The sequence below is a fragment of the Ciona robusta genome, chromosome 14 (genome assembly GCF_009617815.1).
Source record: "Ciona robusta chromosome 14, ASM961781v2".
NCBI lineage: Eukaryota > Metazoa > Chordata > Ascidiacea > Phlebobranchia > Cionidae > Ciona > Ciona robusta.
This window is the reverse complement of record NC_143248.1, coordinates 3190602-3213372: the sequence shown is the minus strand read 5'-3', so window position 1 is coordinate 3213372 and position 22771 is coordinate 3190602. Positions and strand designations below refer to the sequence as shown.

Below are 22771 nucleotides of genomic sequence, written 5' to 3'. Positions count from 1 at the left end.
GTAAAATATCCCTTTCTTATATGTTTAAGTTTCTGAAGTACTTTAATTTGTTTAGAAACTTTGGTGAAACAGAACACCATGCAAAAGTCCAATTAGTCCGTAAGCAGAACTCTGCGCGTATAATCAGAAGCGCTAGTAGCCAGTATTCGCCTTAGTCACTGCGTGCGTTGTAATGCCGCACACGCAAAAGCAACATGCTCGAACCTTTTTCGTTCGTCACGATTACTGTGTAAATATATCCGCGGTGGAAGTATACACGCTTGGGTTCACAAGCACATTACGTTGTTGCGTTTAAACTACAGTTGAGCGGAATACAGTTTGATCCTATAAGTACTACTGCTTCAGAATGGAGGAACCAAAAGGCTTGAGTTTCGTGGAACAATTTGTAAAGGAAAAGGTGCCAGACCTTTCTGAAAAGAAGCTAGAAAAGCAACTAGTGAACTTGTACCAGAAACCTATTTTGTTGTTATGTGAAAAATCTGGCAAAGTTAAAAAGAAAAAACAAAAGAAATCTCTTCGTCAATGCAAAGCTGATTTAAAACGTGCTCTCACACAAAACAGTAACTACGCTGAATATGAACCGCTTCGAAAAATGTGGAGTGAGTATATTAGAGAAGTTGTCTATGTGGGGGGTAAGAAGCAGGTGGACATGAAAATGGCTCAAGAAGTGTTTTTGAAGGCTGACCTACATGGTGCGGTTATATCTGTGGTTTTATCCAATTGCAAACATCTCGAAAAAACGAAAGGAACTATCATCACAGAAAGCAAAAACATGTTTCAAATTGTTACACTCAAAAACACAATTCGTAATATTCCAAAAAAGAATTCTGTATTTGAAATTGTATTCGAAAACTTAAGAGTAACAATATTTGGGGATCAGTTTTGCATTAAACCCTCGCAACGGTTAACCAAAAAGTTTAAAAACTACATACCTGTGCTGCCAGTAATTTAACTTTTTTGTACTTGATGTTGGTTATGTATGTTATGATGCATATTGTTTATTTATTAAACAAATAGGTTATTTCATGAATGCACATACACTGAGTGAATAATTATTAACAAGAGCAGTATAATATCGAATTGAAAGCCCAGATAGAGATAACGACAGGGCAAATACATTAAATAGAATGGTGTTCAGTATCAGTATGTACTGCAAATTGAAACAATTTCATTAATATTTCAATTCCCAAAGTTATTTGTAATAAAGAAGTTGGTAGGCTATACAAATAATACAATTGCAATATATTAACAGCATAATTAAACTGTGAAGGAAAATAATTAAGTAATTAAATAGATCTTTATGTTTATCCATTGCATCTATGTTCTGCCAACAAAAGGTACCAACACGGGCACTGTGTTGATGTATTGCTTGTATTCCGGTAGTTCTCCATATCTCTTTAACCCACTTCGTTCTAGTATTGGCACCCCACTCACATTGTTTAGAAGATAATATAGAAATACCGGCGACAAAATACTAACCCATGTCCATCCTGTTTTTACAGATTAGTAAGGAAATAAAGCATTGTAAAATACAGATTGTTACCCGTCAAATCAGATGAGGCAATAATAAACACGCCAACCCAGAGAACAATTTCACCAAAGTAATTTGGATGTCGACTAATTGACCACAAACCTGAACTGATGAACTTACCCTGGTGATTTTAATTATAACTTATTTAAGGAAGTAAAAGGTAATAAAAAAATAAGGAAGAAAGAAACAGTTTGAATGATATTGAGACAGATCGTAACTTGATTACTTTTTACTTACAGCATTGTCTGGATTGTTACGGAATGTCAGTTTTTGTAAGTCCGCCATAATTTCAAAAAACATCCCAAACAGCCAGACAGCAAATCCAACGTAATCACGAGTGTTTATTGGAGCGTTCTGCCTCTCGTTATTTACAAATAACACCGGTGCCGACATTACGATAATCCAAACACCTTTAAATGCAAAATCGTGAATTATTATAATAATATATATATAATTAAAAATCTCTATACTTTTACCTTGTATCATCCAATAGATAAGGAAAGTAACTGGTTTACTTTTAACTTTATTGAAGCGTTTGTCACCGCCTTCATGTAGTACACGGTAAAACAAAAACAGTCCCAACCTTAAAAAAGGTATTTTAATAGTAGTACTAAGGGACATTCTATAGGTCTATGTGTTTTACCTAGCTGCCCAAACCGTAACCATTGTGCTGAGTAAGACTCTTCTAAAATGTCTATTAGCTCTCCATCGTAAACTTGCTTGAGCCACAAGTATAAAGGTACATGAGCCTGTTAGAATTTGTGACAAAAATTAAAGTTTTTATGATATTTGTATGACCGCAATTTGCAACCTACCTGTCAAATCATAAAACTTTTCAGTTTGAAGTGCAAATGCAACAGCAAATCCAACTAATTGTATTGTAAAGTCCAGCAAGGTTACAGTCAGTAGATTGTTCATGATCTATTATCTACTCTATTTTCCTTTTGTTTTAAATTGATTATTGTAGTTATTTGTTTGTTTAAATGAGGTAGCCTATTAGGTTAAGCTAAATTGTTTTCATATTGTTTACATATATATATTTACTTAAGCTTAGTATTAGCTTATTTCCAGGAGAAGATATAATATTTAAGCATTAGAAGACTTTGATATGCGACAAGGTATTGAAAAAAACTCTATTCCGTGTATGAAGGGGAACTGACAGTCAGTAATTCCGTTTTTAGAAGATGATTCGGTATTTCCTGTCCACGCACTTTTACCGTATAGCATGCATCTTCGCATTTGATTAAACTAGAATGCATTGTACGTAACTTCTCTTTAAACAGTTTCATTCTGCCAGCACTTGAGTCAATTTGGGTTGAACAAACTTGGAAAGCATTGTACAATATACGTACGAATGCACAAAGCTTGTATGAACGACTGTTGTTTAAATCAGAGCTTCCAATAGACTCAGCAGCACAGTTGATGCACATTCTCATAGCTTCACCAGTTACATCAGCAAGACCCAAAAGATATTCAACCAGTGGCACTGCAAGTGTTAGATGTTCATTCTTGTCCCCAGTAGCTGCAGGGTTTGGAAATATCAAAATATTTTGCACTTGTTTTAATGTTAATACGGCAGTATGTATATTACTAGTAGCAGTTTGACTTTCCAGCTTTAGAAATTGCATAAAAGACATTGCCTCTATAAACTCTTGGAGGCCAGGAGAATAGGCTCGTATGAATTGCAATGAATCTTCCAACACCAATAACTTCGCTATTTCATGAAACTTTTTTAATATGGAAGTTTTTTTCTTTTCTGCATCTAGCATTAATACATCAGTAGTAACATTGTTTCGGTGCAGATGAAATATTAGTTTTTTACTTTCAACAGTAATGTCTCTGCCAAGTTTTACAACTTGTTCATGTAGATTGTATCTTATATCCAACTCATCTCGAAATTGCGCAAAAACAGCTAAAATGTCAGTTTTTCTACGTTCACTATCAGGATATTGGCTTTGAACTGGTTCCATTTAATCAATCTATTAATTAATCACTCTGAAATTAGTGTGGAGAATTTATTAGTTTTATATTATTGGTTCATAGTATAAAACACTGATTACCATCGCATATAAATCACATTAAAAGATTTGTTAAAAACTGATTTAAAATTGAAATATGAATAAAGTTACAGAAATCAAGTGACAAAACAGACAAACATGGAACTTCTGTTAGTACCTTTAGTTGTAAATGGTATCCACCCTATATAAGTTTGAACTTTTTAGATGAGATTAGACGAAAAATTGTCATATGTTAACCAGTAATTAAACGTTAAGTATTTTTTCCAAAAGAGGTTAAGTGATTATAATACAATTATTTACAGGACACCTTGTTATATTTACTTTACCTATGGAAGTGGTCTAATGTCAAACTACAGCTTTGCCTAATAATAAAGTTGACATGGTAATGGGCCACAGTACAGTATTAGTAACAACACATTGTTTATCATATCCAATACATACAAACTATGTTGATAAATTGGCGGTATGTTGATGCATGAAGAAGCAATATAGTGCAACTTATCCCAAGTTGTGTATAAAAAGGAAGTTTGTAAAAATTATGAAGAAATATGTTGTAAAAGGTTCACCTGACATGTTCACTTTACAGTTCTATAAATATTAAGTTCACTAACACCATAAAAAATACAAATAAAATACAGCCAATGTGCTAAAACTGCGATTTTCACGATTCATAAAACAGTTACAGAATTTTCCTAATAAGCTATCTTTTTCTGTGCGGCCATTAAGGTATTTTTGCATAACATTGCAACAGTCATTGGACCTACACCACCAGGCACAGGCGTTATATGACCAGCAACTTGCTTCACTCCATCAAAATCCACATCCCCGACCAACTTGAACTTCCCTGTAGCTTCATCCTTGACTCTGTTGATTCCAACATCAATTATGCAAGCTCCTTCCTTCACCATGTCTGCTGTTATTAGGTTGGGTATACCAGCTGCTACAACAACGATATCAGCCGACTTTGTAAACATCTTCAGCTGCTCTTTTGGTGTATAGCGATGGGTCTGAGTTACAGTTGCATCTCCACCAGCTCTTTCATGTCTATGGTCTGTATGCAACAGCATTGCAATTGGCATGCCAACATTTTTTGACCTTCCACATACGACAGCAGTTTTAGCAAAAGTCTCTATTCCAGTACGCTTGAGCATTTCCCAAATGCCTGCAGGTGTGGCAGGCAACAAGCAAGGCTGATCAAGGCAAAGTCGACCAACATTAGATATATGAAATCCATCTACATCCTTTTCAGGGGCTACTGCATTACAAATAGTACGTTCATCTATATGATCTGGCAAAGGCAATTGGACCAGTACACCATCAACGGCATTATCCTTGTTTAATTTATCTAGCAAATTAAGAAGTTCGTCTTGTGTTATTGAAGGGTCTTTCGTAATTGTATCACTTTGTATTCCAACTTTCTTACAGGCTGATATTTTGTTTTTAACATAGGTTGCACTTGCAGGATCTTCACCCACCAAAACCACAGTTAGGTTTGGATTTCTGTTGCCTTTTTCTACCCATTTAGATATATCAGATTTTACCTCATTTTTGATGTCTTTTGCAAGTTGAGTGCCACTAATAATGGCAGCTTCTGGACGGCAAGCAGTTGTCGATAAAGAAAGCCTCACATTTTGATGTGATTGATAACGTAGGCTCACGTTAACTAGCCTCGTAGCATTACGAAATACTCCAGGAATTATTCTGCTGCTCATTTTGAGGTATCATGCAAATTAAAGGCACTCAAAAAGAGTCCAAACAGTAACTATGCCAAACACGCGAGCAGAACTTGACAGAAACTTTCCGCAACAGCTGTGTAATATTTTGTGCAACCATGTGTAACTAAAATGTCCAGTTGCGGAGTTGCGTACGAAAGGTCAGCTGCGCAAGCCACTAACGTTTTATAGCACCCTGAATAGTTATGCTAACTATTTCGAATTACGTATTGCATAAAATACAATGCTCGGTTTCGTAACCGTTGTTGGAATATCTCCATGCGTTAACTGTTAACGCATTAATTGGTTTGCGCAATAATACGTCACCACATTGCCATTAACACACGTTATTTGTACAGGAATACAGTTATGTAGACCAAAGAGATTAAAACCATTTTTGTTTTAATTTCTTTGTGTAGACTGTAGAGAATGCAAATGAAAACGACACAGTAATTTGATTTGTTTTTCAAAATCTGCAGTTTGGATTTAACCCCAACGGTAAAAGATTTTCGAAATCAGCCAAGCATGAAGTAGAGCGGGAAACCGCGCGGGAAATTCAATGAGATTTCGCGCCTTCTTAACGAGAGTGAAGCATTCGCACAGGGATTATTCATTTTGCACGCTAAGCAATTGCTCAAAAGTACGTTTAAAGATGGATTCTGTTCAAACCGTACGAAGGGGAAAGAAATTTGCGATTGAAGGGAACATAGCAACGGGAAAATCAACATTTCTAAAGCTTCTGGAATCTCAATCGCCGGATTGGAGCGTGGTGGCAGAACCTGTGGCCCGGTGGACGAACGTAAGTCAGGATGGTGACGAAGTTGAACTGACGACTTCTCAAAAAAGCGGGGGTAACCTTTTACAAATGTTTTACGATGATATTCACCGTTGGTCGTATACTTTTCAGTCCTATGCCCTTCTAAGTCGCATGCGCTTACAACGTGAACCATTGCCTGCCAGCTTTACTAACGAACAAGTTAAAAAACATGTTCAATTCTTTGAACGTTCAATGCAATCAGACAGGTATATTTTTGCATTGAATTGCTATGAAAGTGGCTGCATGTCTGAAACCGAATGGAATATATATCAAGATTGGTCTCAATACTTGGTACATAGCATTGGGGAGCTTAAATTGGATGGTATAATTTATCTTCGTGCTAACCCCGAGGTTTGCTACCAACGAATGCTGAAACGTGGTCGGCCAGAAGAATCGGGGGTCACAATGGAGTATCTGGAGTGCTTGAATGAAAAGCATGAATCCTGGCTTTATAGAAAAGATGTAAAAATGGATGAATCTCTTAGTGATGTTCCTGTATTGGTGATTGACTGCAATGAAGAATTTGTTACCAACCCAGAAAAGCATCAGACCATGATGTCAATGGTTCATAAGTTTGTGGGGAATCCATCTACTTCATTGGATGATTCTGGTGTCGATTCACAATGTAGCTCAATCTCAATGGATAGTGATGAGATGGACAATTCAGACATTGAATATTGAACAATTTTATGATATTTTTATTGTTTATAGGCGCCAAACCTGGGGTTGCAGGGTAGACAGACTATCCCAGCCTCTACTGAATTTTTAATCATTTGGCACCTATTAATTTTAACCATTTTACATCACCCTGTGTCTGATAATACATAGATGTTTATATGTGATTAAAACTTCTTCAGTGACCAATCTAGATAGAAGTGTTGCATATGTTACTAATACTGCTTCTAAAATAGCACCTATAAAAATATCAAACCACGTCATTCATTTTTTTATCTTGTGTAATGCATTGTATTATTATGAAGTTTTTATCATTAGTTTTAGTTTAGTTGATGTGATGTATTTGTCAAAATGTGAAGCGCTTTTTTTATATAGTGCAAACATAAATATACCCCTGACAATGATAAATCTTTTATTAAGAGTTTAAATATTTTATTTCATGATTTTTATACAAGATTTGTGTATTAGAAGAAATAAATACTAACATCTGTTTCAAATGCTTATTACTTGGTTAAGACTAACGAAAATCAATATTTTATAAAAGTTAGTGTTGAAGTTGAACCTTAATGTTTTATTGGTTTTATGTAGATACTGATTAATAAATGACAACTTGTGAGAGTTTTTAATGTAAATAATGGAAAAGCGAAAACAACCAATTAAATCGGAAGAAATTGGAAATAAAAGGCTCTGTTTAGATGCAGATAAAGGTAAGGATTTGATAATGATCTGGTACTGCCTCTGGCTTAAAAGTAGTTTTTCTAAAAATCTCATTTAGTTTTTCTAAAAATCTCATTTTTCATATATGTATATGTAATTAATTTTTTTTGGTACAGATAATATTGAGCTGCTACAGGCGCTACCTGCTTCTGTATTATCTGAATGGCAGCGTCCACCCCTTCCCAAGATTGACCCGAACAATGACCCCATTATTTTCCAACAATTGGATTTAGAACATTATACAGATGATAAAGAATATCCTGGCATGCCTCCCCCACAAGGAGGTACTGCACCCATTATAAGAATGTATGGAGTTACAACGGAGGGTCATAGTATATTGTGTCACTTTCATGGGTTTCTTCCATACTTCTATGTCAAGGCCATGCCTGGATTTAAGGTTAGTTGTTTAGTTTTATAAACTGTATCTTCTAAATTTAATAACTTGTAAACTTTGTTTGTTTTATTTCTGCTTCTAAGTAATTCTTAAGTTAAATTCCTAATCAATCTATATTTATTTTACTTCCCAGGATGAACATTGTGAAGAATTTCGGAATTGTTTAAATGAGATTGTCTTAAAAGAGATGAGAGGAAATAAAGATGTAACCAAAGCTGTGTATAAAGTTGAATGCTGTATGAGACAAAGTAAGAACATTTTTTTTTAATAATAATAAAAAAAACAAAAATATAATTAGATTGTGGTTTTAAGTGTTAACTGACCTAACTTGTTTTTTCCTTGTATGGCGGGCAACAACAGTCATTATAAAACGTTTACATACTATACACTTCGTGCCCGCTTATGAGTAACCATGTATAGATGAATGGATAAAATTTATTATCCTTGATTGGCTGGGCAATGGCGGTTGTTATAACATGGGTGTTTGTAGGTATTAGGCTGTATGTAAGTTACATATTGGTTGTCCATCTTTTCCAGACATGTATGGTTACCACAGTGGTGGCAAAAGTAAGTTTCTGAAGATCACGGTTGCCGTTCAACGTCTTGTTGCAACCACCAAGCGAATGTTAGAGGGTGGTTTCCACACGCCAACATATCCTGACCATGCGTATTCTGTCTTTGAAAGTTTTATTGATTTTGAGATCAGGTAAATGATCTTTGTGATATATTTTCGACATTTTATTTTTTACCCATTTAGTAGGCTTATTGAAAATGAAATCATAGCATCTTTTGTTTGTTGTAAAAAAGAGTGGTGTCAGATAAAGCTGAGTAGATTAATGGTTTATTTACATGTATTCTTACATTTTTTTATAATAAATGTCAAATGAAATATATTTACGTTTTCATGAAAAATACACACACACACATGACACATTGACATATATGTATATATTTGTTATATTTTATTGCTGCATGAATAAGCACTTACTGTTTGTTCTATATGTAAGATCCTTGTCCACAACCTGGATTATCTGCCCATCTGACTCAATACCCCAATGTTTAAGCTTATAACTTGATTGTCCAGGTTTATGACTGATACCAACCTAACTGGATGTAATTGGGTTGAATTGAATCCTGGAAAATACAAGATCAGGAAAGAGATGACAACATCCGCTCAGCTGGAGGTTGATGTTGTTTGGGATCAGTTTACGAGTCATCCTCCTGATGGGGAGTGGCAAAAGATCGCCCCCATCCGGATCTTGAGCTTCGATATTGAGTGTGCCGGCCGCAAAGGTGAAGTTTTAATGTTATGGGAACAAAAAAATTTAAATGGAAGCACAACTGCTCCTTCTACAGCTTATAAATATATATGACAGATTTTTTTTTCATTTTTGTAAATATCTGATTAAAATTAAAACCATCTTCAGTGATGATAAAAAAGTCTGTTTTATACTTTCGAATATATACCTAATAGTGTAACAAAACTATGGGTATTTTATGTCTAGAAGTATAAAACATACATTTTCAAACAAAGTATATATATATATATCTTATATATATAAATAAATCTGTTTATAAAATTATAAATATATATATATATATATATTTAACTATGTATAAACTATTGCCCCCTCAGGTATTTTTCCTGTCCCTAATATCGACTCAGTGATACAAATTGCATCCATGGTGAAATGCCAAGGTTCCCACGAGGAACCATTCATAAAAACCATCTTTACTCTAAACTCATGTTCAACTATTGTTGGAGCAAGAGTCTTCTCATTTAAAACTGAGGAAGGCTTACTACAGGTAAAAACTACTCTGTTTGTTTCAGCAATAAATGTAGTCTAATAAAGGAATATACTATTTATAAGTTATAACAATATTAAAAAGGATTATATATTTATACCATTAGTATTATTATTAAACTATTATTAAAGGGTCATACATTCACATTTAAAATTACTTTGAAGTAAAATATTTAGTAAGTAATTCTTCTTTACAAATTTCTTTTATTTTTACCTTGAATTGGTGTTGGCAATTGTTCATTTACAATTGTATTCAAGTTTTTTCATTTCTTATTGCTTTAAGCAGTGCTCTTCAACTGGTATGCAAAATATTGTATTGTTTTGTCAAAGTTTTGAACTTTTTTTAACAAGTTTAGCCATTTTTCTTTAACTGCAAACCAACTGTTTCTAATAATTTTGATTAGTGGTGCTTTTCGACTAAACAGAAACTTATTCTCTTCTGTCTTTCTTCTTTATGACGCCATTGGTTTTATGAGTTTGATGCAACTCGCAACAACATTAGGAGTTCACCAACCCATAATAGGTTAAAGGCTTGCTCTCAAACACATTATTTTAAATTATTAAAATACTCTCAATTGTGTTAACATATCTCTGTTCTCAGGCTTTCAGCGACTTTGTTCGGGCAGTGGATCCTGATGTTATAAGCGGATACAATATTCAGAACTTTGATCTTCCATATTTAATAAACAGAGCTGCACATCTTAAAGTGGCAAATTTTCCTTTTCTTGGAAGGTGATAATTTTTAATGTTTTTGTGCCAATACACCATTTTTGAAATAATTGTATTTTTAACTTCCCACATGACTAATGCTAAAGAATCTAAGATGTTTTAATTTTAAACTGAAAAAAATGAAAAGAAAGACAAACGTGTCATATATATAATATATTCACACTGTAAAGTTTATTAAAACTAATAAAAAATTTCATTTTATGCACCTAAATCTATTTGTTTATTTATTTACAGAATAAAAAAATCTGTGACAAAAATCAAAGAGACCAAATTTCAATCGAAACAGATGGGAAGTCGTGAAATGAAACAAATCAATATGGAAGGAAGGGTTCAGTTCGATGTTTTTGTGGTTAGTAATAGTATGGTGGTATTATACGCAACAATAGTGTAACTGTGTCTATACTGGGATGCAGTTAATGCTGTTTAATCTTGTAGCAATGAAAGTTTATGTTTCCATTGTAGATTTGCTGTCCAATGGACCAATATAGCATTGAAGGTGCTGTTCATTGTGGTTTAATAGCATGTACCTTGTAGCTATGGTTGTTTGCCAAAGTTAATGTTTATATGTTTTGTGTAGCATTTATACCATAAATTGAATGTAGATTGTTTGTTTTAAGCTAAGACACTAATGACTAAATTTCTAGTTCTTTGTTGTGTTACTTTGTAGAACCTGTCTCACACTGTGTGTCCAATATAGGATAGAATTTTTTAAAGTGACTGCATCGAAACTTGATGTCCCTGGTACGATGCTCGATGGCGGTACTAACACTGATTGGCGTATGTGTCCTTGGTCAAGACACTTAATCGACCTGCGCCATGGATCAAACCCAGCGGTCACTAATGGGTTGTCCAAATTGTAGGCCATATCAAAAAAATCACACAGTTGACGAGTGTGGTAACTCGTTAGCACACGAGGATAAAAAAACAGTGCAAAAATTATGTGACTGAGTGTGATACGGTGTCGTGGCACTGGTCACACAAAGGACTTAAATTGGCTTTCCGAGTTTGGCATAATGGGCCAAATCTGGCCTAAATCCCAGGTCCTTGACAAGGACCTCACCCATAAAAGAGATAGAGAGCGTTAGCCGTTAACCATTTATATAATTAACAACCAGGCGTTACTACGAGAACAAAAGTTACGATCATACACGTTAAACGCCGTCAGTTTTCATTTTCTCGGCGAACAAAAAGAAGATGTACATCACTCTATTATCACTGAACTACAACATGGGAATGCTCAAGTAAGTACACGTGATATCAGGCACCAAACCTGGGGTTGCAGGGTAGGCAGGACATCTCTTAAATTTTTTACATGCATTAATCAGTAAACATTAGGAAGCTTTTTTTTATGCAAATTAAGAAATTATAGTCTGTCTCACTATTTCTGCCTGGATTTTAAAAATTTGGCATTTATACATGTGATAACTTTCCAATACATTGAAATGCTATTTTGAACCATTCAGAGTTTAAGTTCCACAGAAGTAATTTAAAACAACATGCTTCTTTGTAAAGGCTCTAAAATTTTACAGCATTTTTTCAGCTCTTATTTTACCTGTGTAATTGTTACATTATATGTACTTCAAGTTTAAATTCTAGTAGTTTAAAAACTAAAATAAAAATAAATATGTTTTCTTTTTAGTCTCGAAGAAGGCTGGCAGTTTATTGTTTGAAAGATGCCCTTCTTCCGATTCGTCTCCTCGATAAACTCATGTTCATCATTAACTACATGGAGATGGCTCGTGTAACGGGGGTCCCTTTGTCATATCTACTTACTAGAGGGCAAAGTATCAAAGTTATTTCGCAACTTCTTAGAAAGGTTGGTTCTCTATGTAAGAAAATGTATATAAAAATGTCTCTTATAGTTGTGCTCAAGGTCAAGCTCAAGCTTTTTTTATATATTTTGCACCTTATCCCATTGTAATATTTTCTATCCTGTTATCAGTGAATCTTAAACAATACAATCACTCTTGTTTTAAAAAAAAAACAAATTAAAACAATGAATTCACTAAACAGTTTGGTTTTTCTTGTAAAATAGCCCAGACATAACTTTAATCTTTAAAATGCTCTTTTTCCCCAAAATATGTAATAACTTAACATTTTTGTTCACCAGACAAAGGAAGCAGATCTATTAATGCCGGTGATACCAACAAGCAATGATGATGAATTCACTGGTGCTACTGTTATTGACCCAATTAAGGGTTACTACAACCAACCAATCACAACCCTTGATTTCTCGTCCTTATATCCTTCTATTATGCAAGCTCATAACCTATGTTACACAACTTTATTGAGAAAGGTATTTTGGGTTAATTTTTTGGGAAAATTTTTAATATTTTTTTTTGTAAGTGACCATTGCCTAAATTTATTAAAATGATCCATCTATTCAAAAAGAGCTTATTACGTCCTATGTGCTATGTTACATAATTTTACTAAAAAAGGTATTTTTGGTCTATATCAGTTGCATTTTTGTTTGAATTTTAATTTTTTTTGTAGTTATTGCCTAAATTTATTAATATGTCTACTATTTTCTGAAATTGCTTAACAAATTGTCATAAAAAATGTTATTATTAATATTTTTAAGTAATCTGTTTTTGTTCCAGTGAACAAAGCATATAAAGTTAAAAAGGTAAAAAAGAGTTAAATTTTTGTTTTTTTTACAGAATAGCAAAGAAAAAGATCTTCTAGGACCCGAAGATTTCATTAAAACACCATCAGGCGATTACTTTGTGAAAGCAAGTGTAAGAAAGGGGTTGTTGCCTGGAATCCTGGAAAGTTTGTTGACTGCTAGAAAAAAGTAAGACATTAATAAAAAATTACAAGCCATCATAGCTAGGTAGCATCATTAGCATGTATATAAATGTATATGACATATTTGTCATCATTTGTAAACATTGGGGTTTCATTCCCTATGGGGGAGGTCCTTGAGGACCTGGGATTTAGGTCAGGCCCATTACCCCCATGAACCTTTTACGTCCGAAAGTGGCGTGCTTGTGATAGTAAAATCTTTATTCATGTTTCAACTCAAGCGCCCCAAGTCTAAGTCCCGATTCTGTCTTGATTCTTGACCTGAAGGACTTTATCTGCGAACTCGTTTTCACGTGATTCTCAAACATCATTCCTGGACTAGAATCGTTTAGGTTACAAACTGAAACTTTTCAGTGATGTCAGATTGTCAGAAGTTTTACTTCTTAAAGAAGTCGTTATAACATTAGTGTTCTGTTTGATACACCTTTTCTTGCTTATAAGTTACCAGCTTACCAAATATGTAACTCTGCAGGTAATTAACTTTTTTCCCAGTTAAAACTCATCATTTTTTTTAACTCCTCTGTTATTAAAACAGTGCCAAAGCATTAATGAAAGTTGAAAAAGATCCTTTCAAGAGAAGTGTATTAGATGGTAGGCAACTTGCATTGAAGATAAGTTGTAACTCAGTTTACGGCTTTACTGGAGCTCAGATTGGAAAACTACCTTGTTTAGAAATATCGGGGGTAAATCTATATAGTTTTATCATTTCTAACTAATTAGTACTTTTCTTTTAGTGATTAGACAGGTATTTTACAGACTGCACATTTTTAGGAACTAAATATCAAAAAGCAGTTCTTATATTATATTATGCCTGTTTATTGGGAGTAGTGTTAGCAGAGACAATTTTTCTGTTTTTGCTATAATTGCAATAGACTAATTTTAAATACCTTCAATTTCTCAGAGTGTAACTGCCTTCGGTCGTATGATGATTGACCAAACCAAGCAACATGTTGAAACTCAATACACAGTGGAGAATGGTTATTCGCATGATGCTAAAGTTATTTATGGAGACACTGACTCAGTAATGGTGAAGTTCGGCGTGTCTACTGTGGCTGAAAGTATGGTGTTGGGGAAAGAAGCTGCGTCATTTGTATCTGACAAATTTGTTAAACCAATAAAGCTTGAATTTGAAAAGGTAAGTGACATGGATCAAATGTAAGAACAGAGGTTCTAAACTTTTTGAGGCAGGGTGGGCAGGCCAACCTGTAAATTTTCTACCCTGCATTAATCAGTTAACATAGAATCGATTCCTTAAATTTAATTAATATATTGTAGCGGTCGCATTATGTTTTATTTCATGCGGTAAACTAAGACGGCGAATGACAAGGCCTGTTATTTATACAGCAGATAACGTTATGAAAAAGACACTGTACGTTTTGACGCACACACGTGACTGGTTGCCACAATACAATTATGTTCAATATAACTATAGTTATAGTATAACTACTATCAGAAAAATAGTAAAAGTAAACATAGCTAATTTAGTGGGTTTGGGTAAAAAACATTGAAACAAAATTTATTGCATAATATTATTGTGCCTAACTATCCCCGCCTTTCCTGCATTTTAAAAAGTTTTGTGGCTATGTTGGTGAGAATGTACAAAAATGCATCTGACCCTAACACAGGTCTACTATCCATACCTACTGATCAACAAGAAGCGATATGCAGGTCTCTACTTCTCGTCAAGTTCTGAAGTCCATGATAAAATTGACTGCAAAGGAATTGAAACTGTTCGAAGAGATAACGCTCCTTTGACAGCTAACCTGATATCCACCTGCTTGGAAAAGTTGTTAGTTGGCAGGTTCGTTGTGGTTTTACTACTTTAGTATTACTTGTATAATAAGTTGTATAGTAGGGTGGGGGACTATGGGACAGCTTTTCATTCTATTTTCTCATCCCATTTGGTAGTAAATAAAGGACATTAAAAGAATTATAAAACTGTATCCTCACGACTCCTATAGACTGTTGTTTATTGTTTAAAACACGAGCAGGATATTTATTATTTAGATATTATGTGCTAAAGGTGTCCTATCTTACCCGGCCAGTACCATATTTATTATAAGTAGAAACTTGCATTGGAATTAAAGGTACTGGGTTTAATGCTTGACAAGAGTAGTACAATACCAAATTTTACTAATATCTATTATTGGTATATGTATCTTTGTGCAAGACACTTAGATGATATTGCTTTGAACCCAGCAGTCAGCAAATAGGTTGTAGCATAATGTGTGTCAGGGTAATGGAGGCAACTCTGGCCTAAATTTTAGGTCGTATGGCACTAAAATGAAAATAAAACTTTAGGGTGACTTTAAAAACTTTTAATAGCCTACTTGAACCTTGTGGGTGATTAAACATGATCTATGCCACAGGGACCCTGATGGTGCAGTGGCGCATGCAAAGGAAGTTATATCAGATTTGTTGTGCAACAGAATCGATATTTCCCAACTTATAATAACTAAGGAACTTACAAAAACTAAGGAGGAATATGCAGCAAAACAGGTGAACCATATTTACTGTTTTATTCTAATATTAAAAACAAAATTAGGTTTTAATTTTCATGATGATAATTATCGTTTACTTGCCTTACGACACATGCGACCACAATGGTGGCCGTATTGCGTTTCGAACCCACACCCTCTGGTCTAGGAGTGTTTTAACCACTGTGCCATGGCAGCCAAATTAGCTGTAACAGATTAAGTTATACAATGCTAGTTAATTTATGGTGTATAATGTATATATTATCAATACTTTTGCGGACTAGCATTATAAAGGCAACTGTTACGTCAGTAACGTTTATGACGTCACAGGCTCACGTTGAACTGGCGGAAAGAATGAAGAAACGTGACGCAGGTAGCGCCCCCCAGCTGGGAGATCGTGTTCCGTTCGTGATCGTTTGCGGCGCTAAAGGGCAAGCAGCGTATCTCAAGTAAGTATTGGTTTTTACAGTTCTTAACTTAATATATGTGTTCTAATAAAAAGAGTACTTTATTACAATATATTAGGTATATTGCATACATTGTTTCAACCCGGTGTTCATTTATGTTTGATCAAAATTGTTATCCCGTATTTTTATCATACGACCACGGCCTACTGGAACGATTCATTAGTATCTAGAGATACTCATTTCTGGTGAAATATCTAGCTGTGGCACCGCCCACTTTTTAAATAGACCAATCACAGCGTACACGTACACTGAATCGGAGCGTACATTGAACCCCCCTATTCATATGTTATCTGACACACCGTGTCTTTCTACGGTTGAATCATACTTTATATTAAGTTTTAGTTCTGCATAACTAGCACCCGAAAAGTTGTTCCAAAGTCCAGTATTGCCCAAGCTAGGTTACCAAACACGAAATATAGCCGTATAGGGTCGCAAGTTTTATCATTACCTTAAAAAAAGCTTTTTTATTACTTTATTTGTATTTGGTTTACAGTTTAAAAATACCGTGTATTGTTGCACAATGTACACGTTGCAACTCGTAGTTTTGTAATTGACAGTTTATAAATTACTTCATTTTGTAACGGGAAATTTGAAAATTCATCCTTATATGGACCCGTAAACCCATTGCATTGTGGTGTAACGCTCAAGTCGTATTGTTACTTCACCAGACACGCGTGAAGGTATCGGTAGTAACACGCCGGCAGACTATGACGTCGTAACATTGTGAAAGCAAACATTTGTTTCATTGTTACGTCACAGTCCACGCGCTTTTGACTTCATAAACACGCAGTGAACTGATGACGTTGCATCACCAATTTCAACTTTCTGTGGCGTAACGGAAGCCCTTTGTCTGGATATATTCCAGCTGTCGTAAATTAATTACAAAAACATGATGTCATGGGTTCTGCCTTGATAGGGTGTTTGCTATTTAAAGACGTCTTACCTTCCCCTGTCGCGTTGCTATAGTTACGTGTCGATATTTGAAGATGTTTCAACTTTCAAGGCAGTCGAGCCGACCTTTTTGTTCTATTCGCCTTTTACTTTGGATTACCGACAGATTCGTTACACTCACAGTAAATACAAAATTAAGTTGAAATGCGAATGAAACGCTATTTCATGTTCACAGTCATGACGCTCAATATTTAACCTTAGTGGCTACCTGCATTATTATTGATATACGAAAGCTTGGTGCAAATATCACGATATTTCACAAATGAAAAGTATTTCACCAATTAAATTCAAGAGGGTTTGTAGTAGGTAGTAGGTTGGTACTTCACTTCTGGTAACTTAATAACTCTATAAAATTCGTGTTAGGTTTCAACCGCCATATTAACTTCATAGCAAAAGGCGGTGGTTTAAATCTCCAGAACACTAATCCTTTGTTCGGTTTTCGCGCCAATGGATACCGTTGTGTGAGGTCGGCTATATATGAATCAGTACGAGCGTCGATTTCCCCAGCTTTTGTTGTTAGTCACACACAGCTTACACGTGTCTGCCTTATGCTCAGCACGCAGTTGCCCCCTGACTATGTTGCAATGGAAAGTATTGCATTTTAAACTAAATAAATAAAGTTGTGGTAATGGACGGACCAACTTTGTTCTAATTATAATGTCCCATGATATGCCACGCTGTAGGCCTGGTACATTCATCATTACCGGTCATTTTCTAGTAAAAGGCGAAAGAAGATGTGTAATTGTCATTGTTTGTATCATGTATGATACCATCGATTGCGAGTTAATTTGAATGTTTGGTAATCTATAAACCACCATGTTGTGTCATTTCTAATATGCCATACAGCATATTTTTCTTGTATAATATACAATGGTTAATCTGTAATATATAATAAATATAATATATTAATAATGAATAACCCGCCATAATTAGGATCGTCAATGAAGCCTTTAAAAAATGTCACGCTTCCCTTGGCACCAATCACATCGTTTGTTATACCCGCCAAATGTTTAAGGAAACTATTATGACGTAATTCGGTTGCCTGTTACGAAACAAACCTGCGTTTTTCTATGGGGTGTGTACTGTGTATCCACGCCCACAAATGTGACCAATCAGACAGCTTCATCATTTTTTCTGCCATGCGTGTGTGACGTAATAATCACGCAGTAAGCGAATGGTGTTGCGTCACTTTTGATGACGAAACGACAAACGAAACTAAAATGCGGAACTGAAGCATTTTTGCCCTGTCGAAAACTAATTAATACGAAATATGTTACGCTCCGTTAAATTCCGTCGTGTGACGTCATCTGTAGGCACGTCCTACCGCTTCCCATCCAATGTTGTTAGTTGTTCACCACATGTGCACGTTTCCGCTTCGTATAAACCATTCAGTTGTCCCTGACTATGTTGCAATAAAGTTATTGTCGGAATTTAAAATGTCGTAATTTTTGTTCACTGCCCATGCGCGTGTGACGTAATAACCACGCAGTGAGCGAATGTTGTTGCGTCATGATTTGATGACGAAACGAAAAACGAAGCGGAACCAAAACATTTTGCGCTACCCACAAATATACGAAACCAATAAAGTTTATATTTGGAAAGTTACAACAATTGCTTTTGTTCTTCACCCCTTATTGTTTTCTGGGGACGATTGCCGTTTGTGACGACATGTCGACGTCATTTGACGTCATCACTCGCGAATTTTACTTGGTTACCTTTATAGCTGTAATGTTGTATGCAAATTCATAGGAGGTATCTTAATGCTATGGCTTTGTAAAAATTGTTATTGTAATTATGAAAGTTTAACATAAATTGTGGAAAATTACAAGACAGAACTTGTTCAAATTGGAATTCAAATAAATAACCAAAACAAAAGAGGCTATGAATAACGGAACACCATGAGACACGCCCCATGTGTAGCTATGAATAACGGAACACCATGAGACACGCCCCAATGCTTGGGTGACAGTTCGAACGCCTTTGTTGTGTAAATAACCAACGTATCTCAAAATCATCAAACAGTTTCAATGCTTGTGCTCTAGTCTGATGTTGAAGACGGAATTTTAGTTGTAATTTTCCACTCTAATAGGCAAAGGCGCAGGCAGGGTGCGCTCGCGCCTCCTATATACAAAGAGAACGAGGTCATACGAGGCCAAGCAGAGTTGACTCATTGCCGCAATGTTCGCGCCCAAGACCTTGCGATTATATCGTTTATTTCCCAATTACTTCATTACCAGTATTTTAGTAACCATCCTGTTTTCGACTCATCTGGTATATACATGAAAAGGTTATTTTTATTACAATTTACAACGTTTCTTCTGCCATTCGGCAAGACTTTATTACGGTTTTGGAATAAATTAAAATAAAATTAACGTTTTTTTATGCCAATGATGTCGAAAAAATACTATATGTACATTATGCATGGTAGTAGAAGTAACAGAATAATATACACCATTTGATTATTTTTGTCTACATAGATCCGAGGACCCGATATATGTCCTGGAGAACAATCTACAAATTGACACCGAACATTATTTAAAACATCAACTTACACAACCTTTACTGCGTGTGTTTGAACCTGTTCTCGGGGAAGCAAAAGCACAATCTGTGTTATTAAGTAAGTCATTTGTATATGATGTTTTATATTTTGCATATCACCATGGGCCTATGGGGTAATGGGCCAATTCTGACTTAAGTCTCAGGTCCCATATCGTGTGACTCATCCGCACGTGGAATAGATTAGATTAGAACACCATGCTCATGGCCTACCTTAACATGGCCTAATAAAGGCTTACTTACGACGCGTTTGTTTTGTGTGTATCTGGTTAATATTTAATTTTCAACGAAATTTATTGAAATTTGTTTAGTATCTGGGCAACAGTTTGGAATATATTATACGTGCACTGTCACTTAGTAACAATTGTTTCCAAGCGACGACGAGCGGTGCCTTTGCGTGTCTGTTTCACAAGCGTAATGTTGGTTTAAATATTAATAATTAATATGCGCATGGTCTACCCAATACCTGTTTTCAGTAGGCTATTGTATGCGTTACAACTGGACAAAAGTTTTCTGTACATCAATTTGTGTCACTTTGCCCCATTTATTAGAACAAACGATTGCGTGACATTTACGTCAATCAATTTGAAATTACGTGTTCTGGTGTGTGAAGTGTGACCCCTTCACGTTTCCATACTTTCCCAGTTCATTGTGCGCAGTAGCCAGTATGTAAGTTGATATCACACGACGCAATTTAAACAACCTGTTGACTTAGTTATTTTTTATTAAACACTTGACGTCGGTTTAATATCTGGGGCAAGATTACACACGAGCGTGACATGGGTGTTTTATATGCAAACGTCATGTTGTTTTGTGCGACTATACACATGAACATTGACATGGAAACATATAGAAATGTTTTATAGAACTATAGACATGGGAGTTGTTATATGGAAACGATATAATAGGGTGGGGAAAAATGGGACACCTTCACCATATAATATCCAAATATCCTGATCGTGTTTTAAACAATTCACGGTCTATGGGAGTCGTCAGGATATAGTTTTAGAATTCTTTAAATGTTTTTTTTTACTACTAAATGGGACGAAAAAGTGGAGTTAAAAGGTGCTCTATCTCTCTCCACCTTACTGTATACTGTTTTATGCAATTAAAATATTGTAATGCATTTATAGAGGGCGACCATACACGTGTAAAGAAAGTTGTCTCGTCCAAAGTTGGTGGTTTAATGGCATTTGCAAAGAAGAGAGTTACATGTATCGGTTGCAAAGCTGTTTTGCCAAAAGACGGTGCGGTTTGTGTTCATTGCGAGTCGCGCGAATCACAAATCTACCAAAAAGAGGTAAATCCAGCTTCGTTTACAAAATTTTTATTCCACTAATTTGCCCAGTCATGCACATTTTGTATTATACATTTGTAAAATGTACACATTTGAATTTACTTATGCTGGTTGGAACCCCCTGCTCAATGTGGCAATTGCAGGGAAACCTTCTGTATTGAAGGTTCGACATTTTCCTTTGTTCGATACCTTTGATAACCCGGTCTGGTACTTTCCTGTGGTGATATTTCAGCTGGAGTTTAAAAAGCTGAATTTCGTTTGAGTGCAAAAAAAGTCCCCGCTAAGGTCTATACCCAATTACAATTAACCAATGTGGTATTTTCCCCCGCTGTATAGATTGCCAAGTTATCAAGCCTTGAGGAGAAATTCTCACGACTTTGGACGCAGTGCCAGAGGTGCCAAGGCTCATTGCACGAGGAAGTTATTTGTACGAGGTAAGTGACGTCTAATATCGCCTGACTTTATTTCACCAATCGCTCACCGTTGTCACGCATTTGGCAATTGCTTTCGCTGTTTCGCATCAGCCATAAAATAATTTAGGCCAAACGGTATACACCAGTGGTTCTTAAACTGGGGGGCGTGTAACACTCGGAAGGGGGGCGCGAAAAAACTTTAAAAGAAAGTGTTACGTGTTATTACAGTGGTGTTCAAAAGGCTAAAATTCGACGCACGTAAAAGTTAAATTAAAGCAAACATTCAATCCTGATGTTAAAGCTCTTACAAGTGCTAAATGATGAGATGTCAATCCCTATTATGACGCAAATATCAACGTGTGAATTGCTATTATGTCGTAATTAATTGCCAGGTCAAAACAATCGCTATTATGATGCAATGAATCCACGTGTGAATCCCCCTACTATTTTGTAACAAACAGTCCACCTGGCTAGGAAAAACATAGTAAATATGAGGCTAAACTACGACGACGCAAACATAAACCGAACGGTTATTTGATTTCACTTTTGATCGCGATAATGTGTTTTAGGCAATAATACAGATACAGTCAACCAAGGGGGTGCGGTTTAAAGCATGTCCAATTGTGGTGGATTATGGCAGAAATTAATTGAACACCACCGTGATAATTTAACAAAAAGGGGAGCGCAAGTTTGTTGAGATCTTTATTGGGAAGGCGTGCTTTAAAAAGTTTAAGAACCCCCGGTATACACTGTATAGCATTCACTATACGACTATTTATAAATAAATATGTGTATGTATTTACCGACGTTGCTTGCTATCGAAAAAAACTGCTTTGGTGATTATATGTAGGCAAATGGCAAACGTATTGGTTTATGTTTTAAAAACGCTTTGTATACACGCAGCCGGGACTGCCCGATATTCTACATGAGGAAAAAGGTTCGAATCGACCTTGAAAGTCAAAGTTCAGTCCTCAGACGGTTTGGTTGTCCAGCTTGGTGATCATGATTATTATTTCATTTATTTGTACACTGAAATACACTTGCATTGCAAACTTTGTAGCTGTATACCCACTCAACAATAATTGAAAAATTTAATTTGCTGGTATATCATAAGCCGTGAGTAACCCCGTCTCCATAGCAAGCGTTTATTTGTCATTTGATTTTTCTTAGTTCCTGGTTGTTGGTCAAAAGTAAATCAGGTGATAGTCGCGCGTTTAAATTATCCTCCTTAACGCGCGAACTCGCTTCGTTGTGTCTCAAAAACCGGGGATTTCTGGTTTTCTGTCTGGATAGTGAATCATGGGACCAAGCACGTGACGATATTTTAACTTGGGTGACCTTGCAAAATTAAATGTCTGCTGCATTTGATACTAACTTAAGGCAATCCTACCCAGTAGTATATAATTA

At 35.4% G+C, this 22771-nt stretch overlaps 6 protein-coding genes across 6 annotated transcripts; 3 read left to right on the top strand and 3 right to left on the bottom strand.

Moving 5' to 3' along the window:
- Nucleotides 1-346: 346 nt before the first annotated feature.
- LOC149725006 (ribonuclease P protein subunit p29-like) lies at nt 347-1034 on the top strand. The gene has a single exon (XM_089893010.1). The coding sequence runs from the start codon at nt 347-349 to the stop codon at nt 950-952; it is 606 nt and encodes a 201-aa protein (XP_089749136.1). The 3' UTR covers nt 953-1034.
- Nucleotides 970-2486, bottom strand: LOC149725005 (uncharacterized). The gene is made up of 6 exons (XM_089893009.1): nt 2347-2486; nt 2175-2280; nt 2008-2114; nt 1769-1941; nt 1544-1652; nt 970-1490 (listed from the first exon to the last, which is right to left on the bottom strand). The coding sequence occupies exons 1-6, from the start codon at nt 2447-2449 to the stop codon at nt 1318-1320; spliced, it is 771 nt and encodes a 256-aa protein (XP_089749135.1). The 5' UTR covers nt 2450-2486; the 3' UTR covers nt 970-1317.
- LOC149725002 (deoxycytidine kinase 2-like) lies at nt 1523-7342 on the top strand. Its single transcript, XM_089893006.1, has 2 exons — nt 1523-1655; nt 5741-7342. The coding sequence occupies exon 2, from the start codon at nt 5821-5823 to the stop codon at nt 6757-6759; it is 939 nt and encodes a 312-aa protein (XP_089749132.1). The 5' UTR covers nt 1523-1655; nt 5741-5820; the 3' UTR covers nt 6760-7342.
- LOC149725004 (translin-associated protein X-like) lies at nt 2468-3501 on the bottom strand. The gene has a single exon (XM_089893007.1). It carries the CDS (start codon nt 3499-3501, stop codon nt 2665-2667), a length of 837 nt encoding a protein of 278 aa, XP_089749133.1. The 3' UTR covers nt 2468-2664.
- Nucleotides 3526-5745, bottom strand: LOC149725003 (bifunctional methylenetetrahydrofolate dehydrogenase/cyclohydrolase, mitochondrial-like). Its single transcript, XM_089893003.1, has one exon. It carries the CDS (start codon nt 5259-5261, stop codon nt 4242-4244), a length of 1020 nt encoding a protein of 339 aa, XP_089749129.1. The 5' UTR covers nt 5262-5745; the 3' UTR covers nt 3526-4241.
- LOC149725001 (DNA polymerase delta catalytic subunit-like) lies at nt 7340-22419 on the top strand. Its single transcript, XM_089892998.1, has 21 exons — nt 7340-7460; nt 7587-7867; nt 7998-8112; nt 8402-8570; nt 8949-9157; nt 9501-9670; nt 10271-10401; nt 10633-10747; nt 11514-11639; nt 12038-12214; nt 12509-12694; nt 13059-13192; nt 13739-13886; nt 14105-14338; nt 14829-15004; nt 15573-15702; nt 16011-16129; nt 19576-19715; nt 20788-20954; nt 21288-21385; nt 22268-22419. Exons 1-21 carry the CDS (start codon nt 7388-7390, stop codon nt 22362-22364), a joined length of 3195 nt encoding a protein of 1064 aa, XP_089749124.1. The 5' UTR covers nt 7340-7387; the 3' UTR covers nt 22365-22419.
- The last annotated feature ends 352 nt before the right edge of the window (nt 22420-22771 follow it).

Bases quoted from the DNA above. Each gene is read 5' to 3' on its own strand.
- LOC149725001 (XM_089892998.1), top strand. From the start codon at position 7,388: ATGGAAAAGCGAAAACAACCAATTAAATCGGAAGAAATTGGAAATAAA. The intron at 10,748-11,513 runs GTTAGTAATAGT...ATTAACAACCAG, and splicing joins TTCAGTTCGATGTTTTTGTG to GCGTTACTACGAGAACAAAA. The intron at 14,339-14,828 runs GTAAGTGACATG...ACCCTAACACAG, and splicing joins TAAAGCTTGAATTTGAAAAG to GTCTACTATCCATACCTACT.
- LOC149725006 (XM_089893010.1), top strand. From the start codon at position 347: ATGGAGGAACCAAAAGGCTTGAGTTTCGTGGAACAATTTGTAAAGGAA.
- LOC149725005 (XM_089893009.1), bottom strand. From the start codon at position 2,449: ATGAACAATCTACTGACTGTAACCTTGCTGGACTTTACAATACAATTA. The intron at 2,115-2,174 runs GTAAAACACATA...ACCTTTTTTAAG, and splicing joins GTTACGGTTTGGGCAGCTAG to GTTGGGACTGTTTTTGTTTT. The intron at 1,653-1,768 runs GTAAGTAAAAAG...TAAAATCACCAG, and splicing joins GTAACAATCCAGACAATGCT to GGTAAGTTCATCAGTTCAGG.
- LOC149725002 (XM_089893006.1), top strand. From the start codon at position 5,821: ATGAGATTTCGCGCCTTCTTAACGAGAGTGAAGCATTCGCACAGGGAT.
- LOC149725004 (XM_089893007.1), bottom strand. From the start codon at position 3,501: ATGGAACCAGTTCAAAGCCAATATCCTGATAGTGAACGTAGAAAAACT.
- LOC149725003 (XM_089893003.1), bottom strand. From the start codon at position 5,261: ATGAGCAGCAGAATAATTCCTGGAGTATTTCGTAATGCTACGAGGCTA.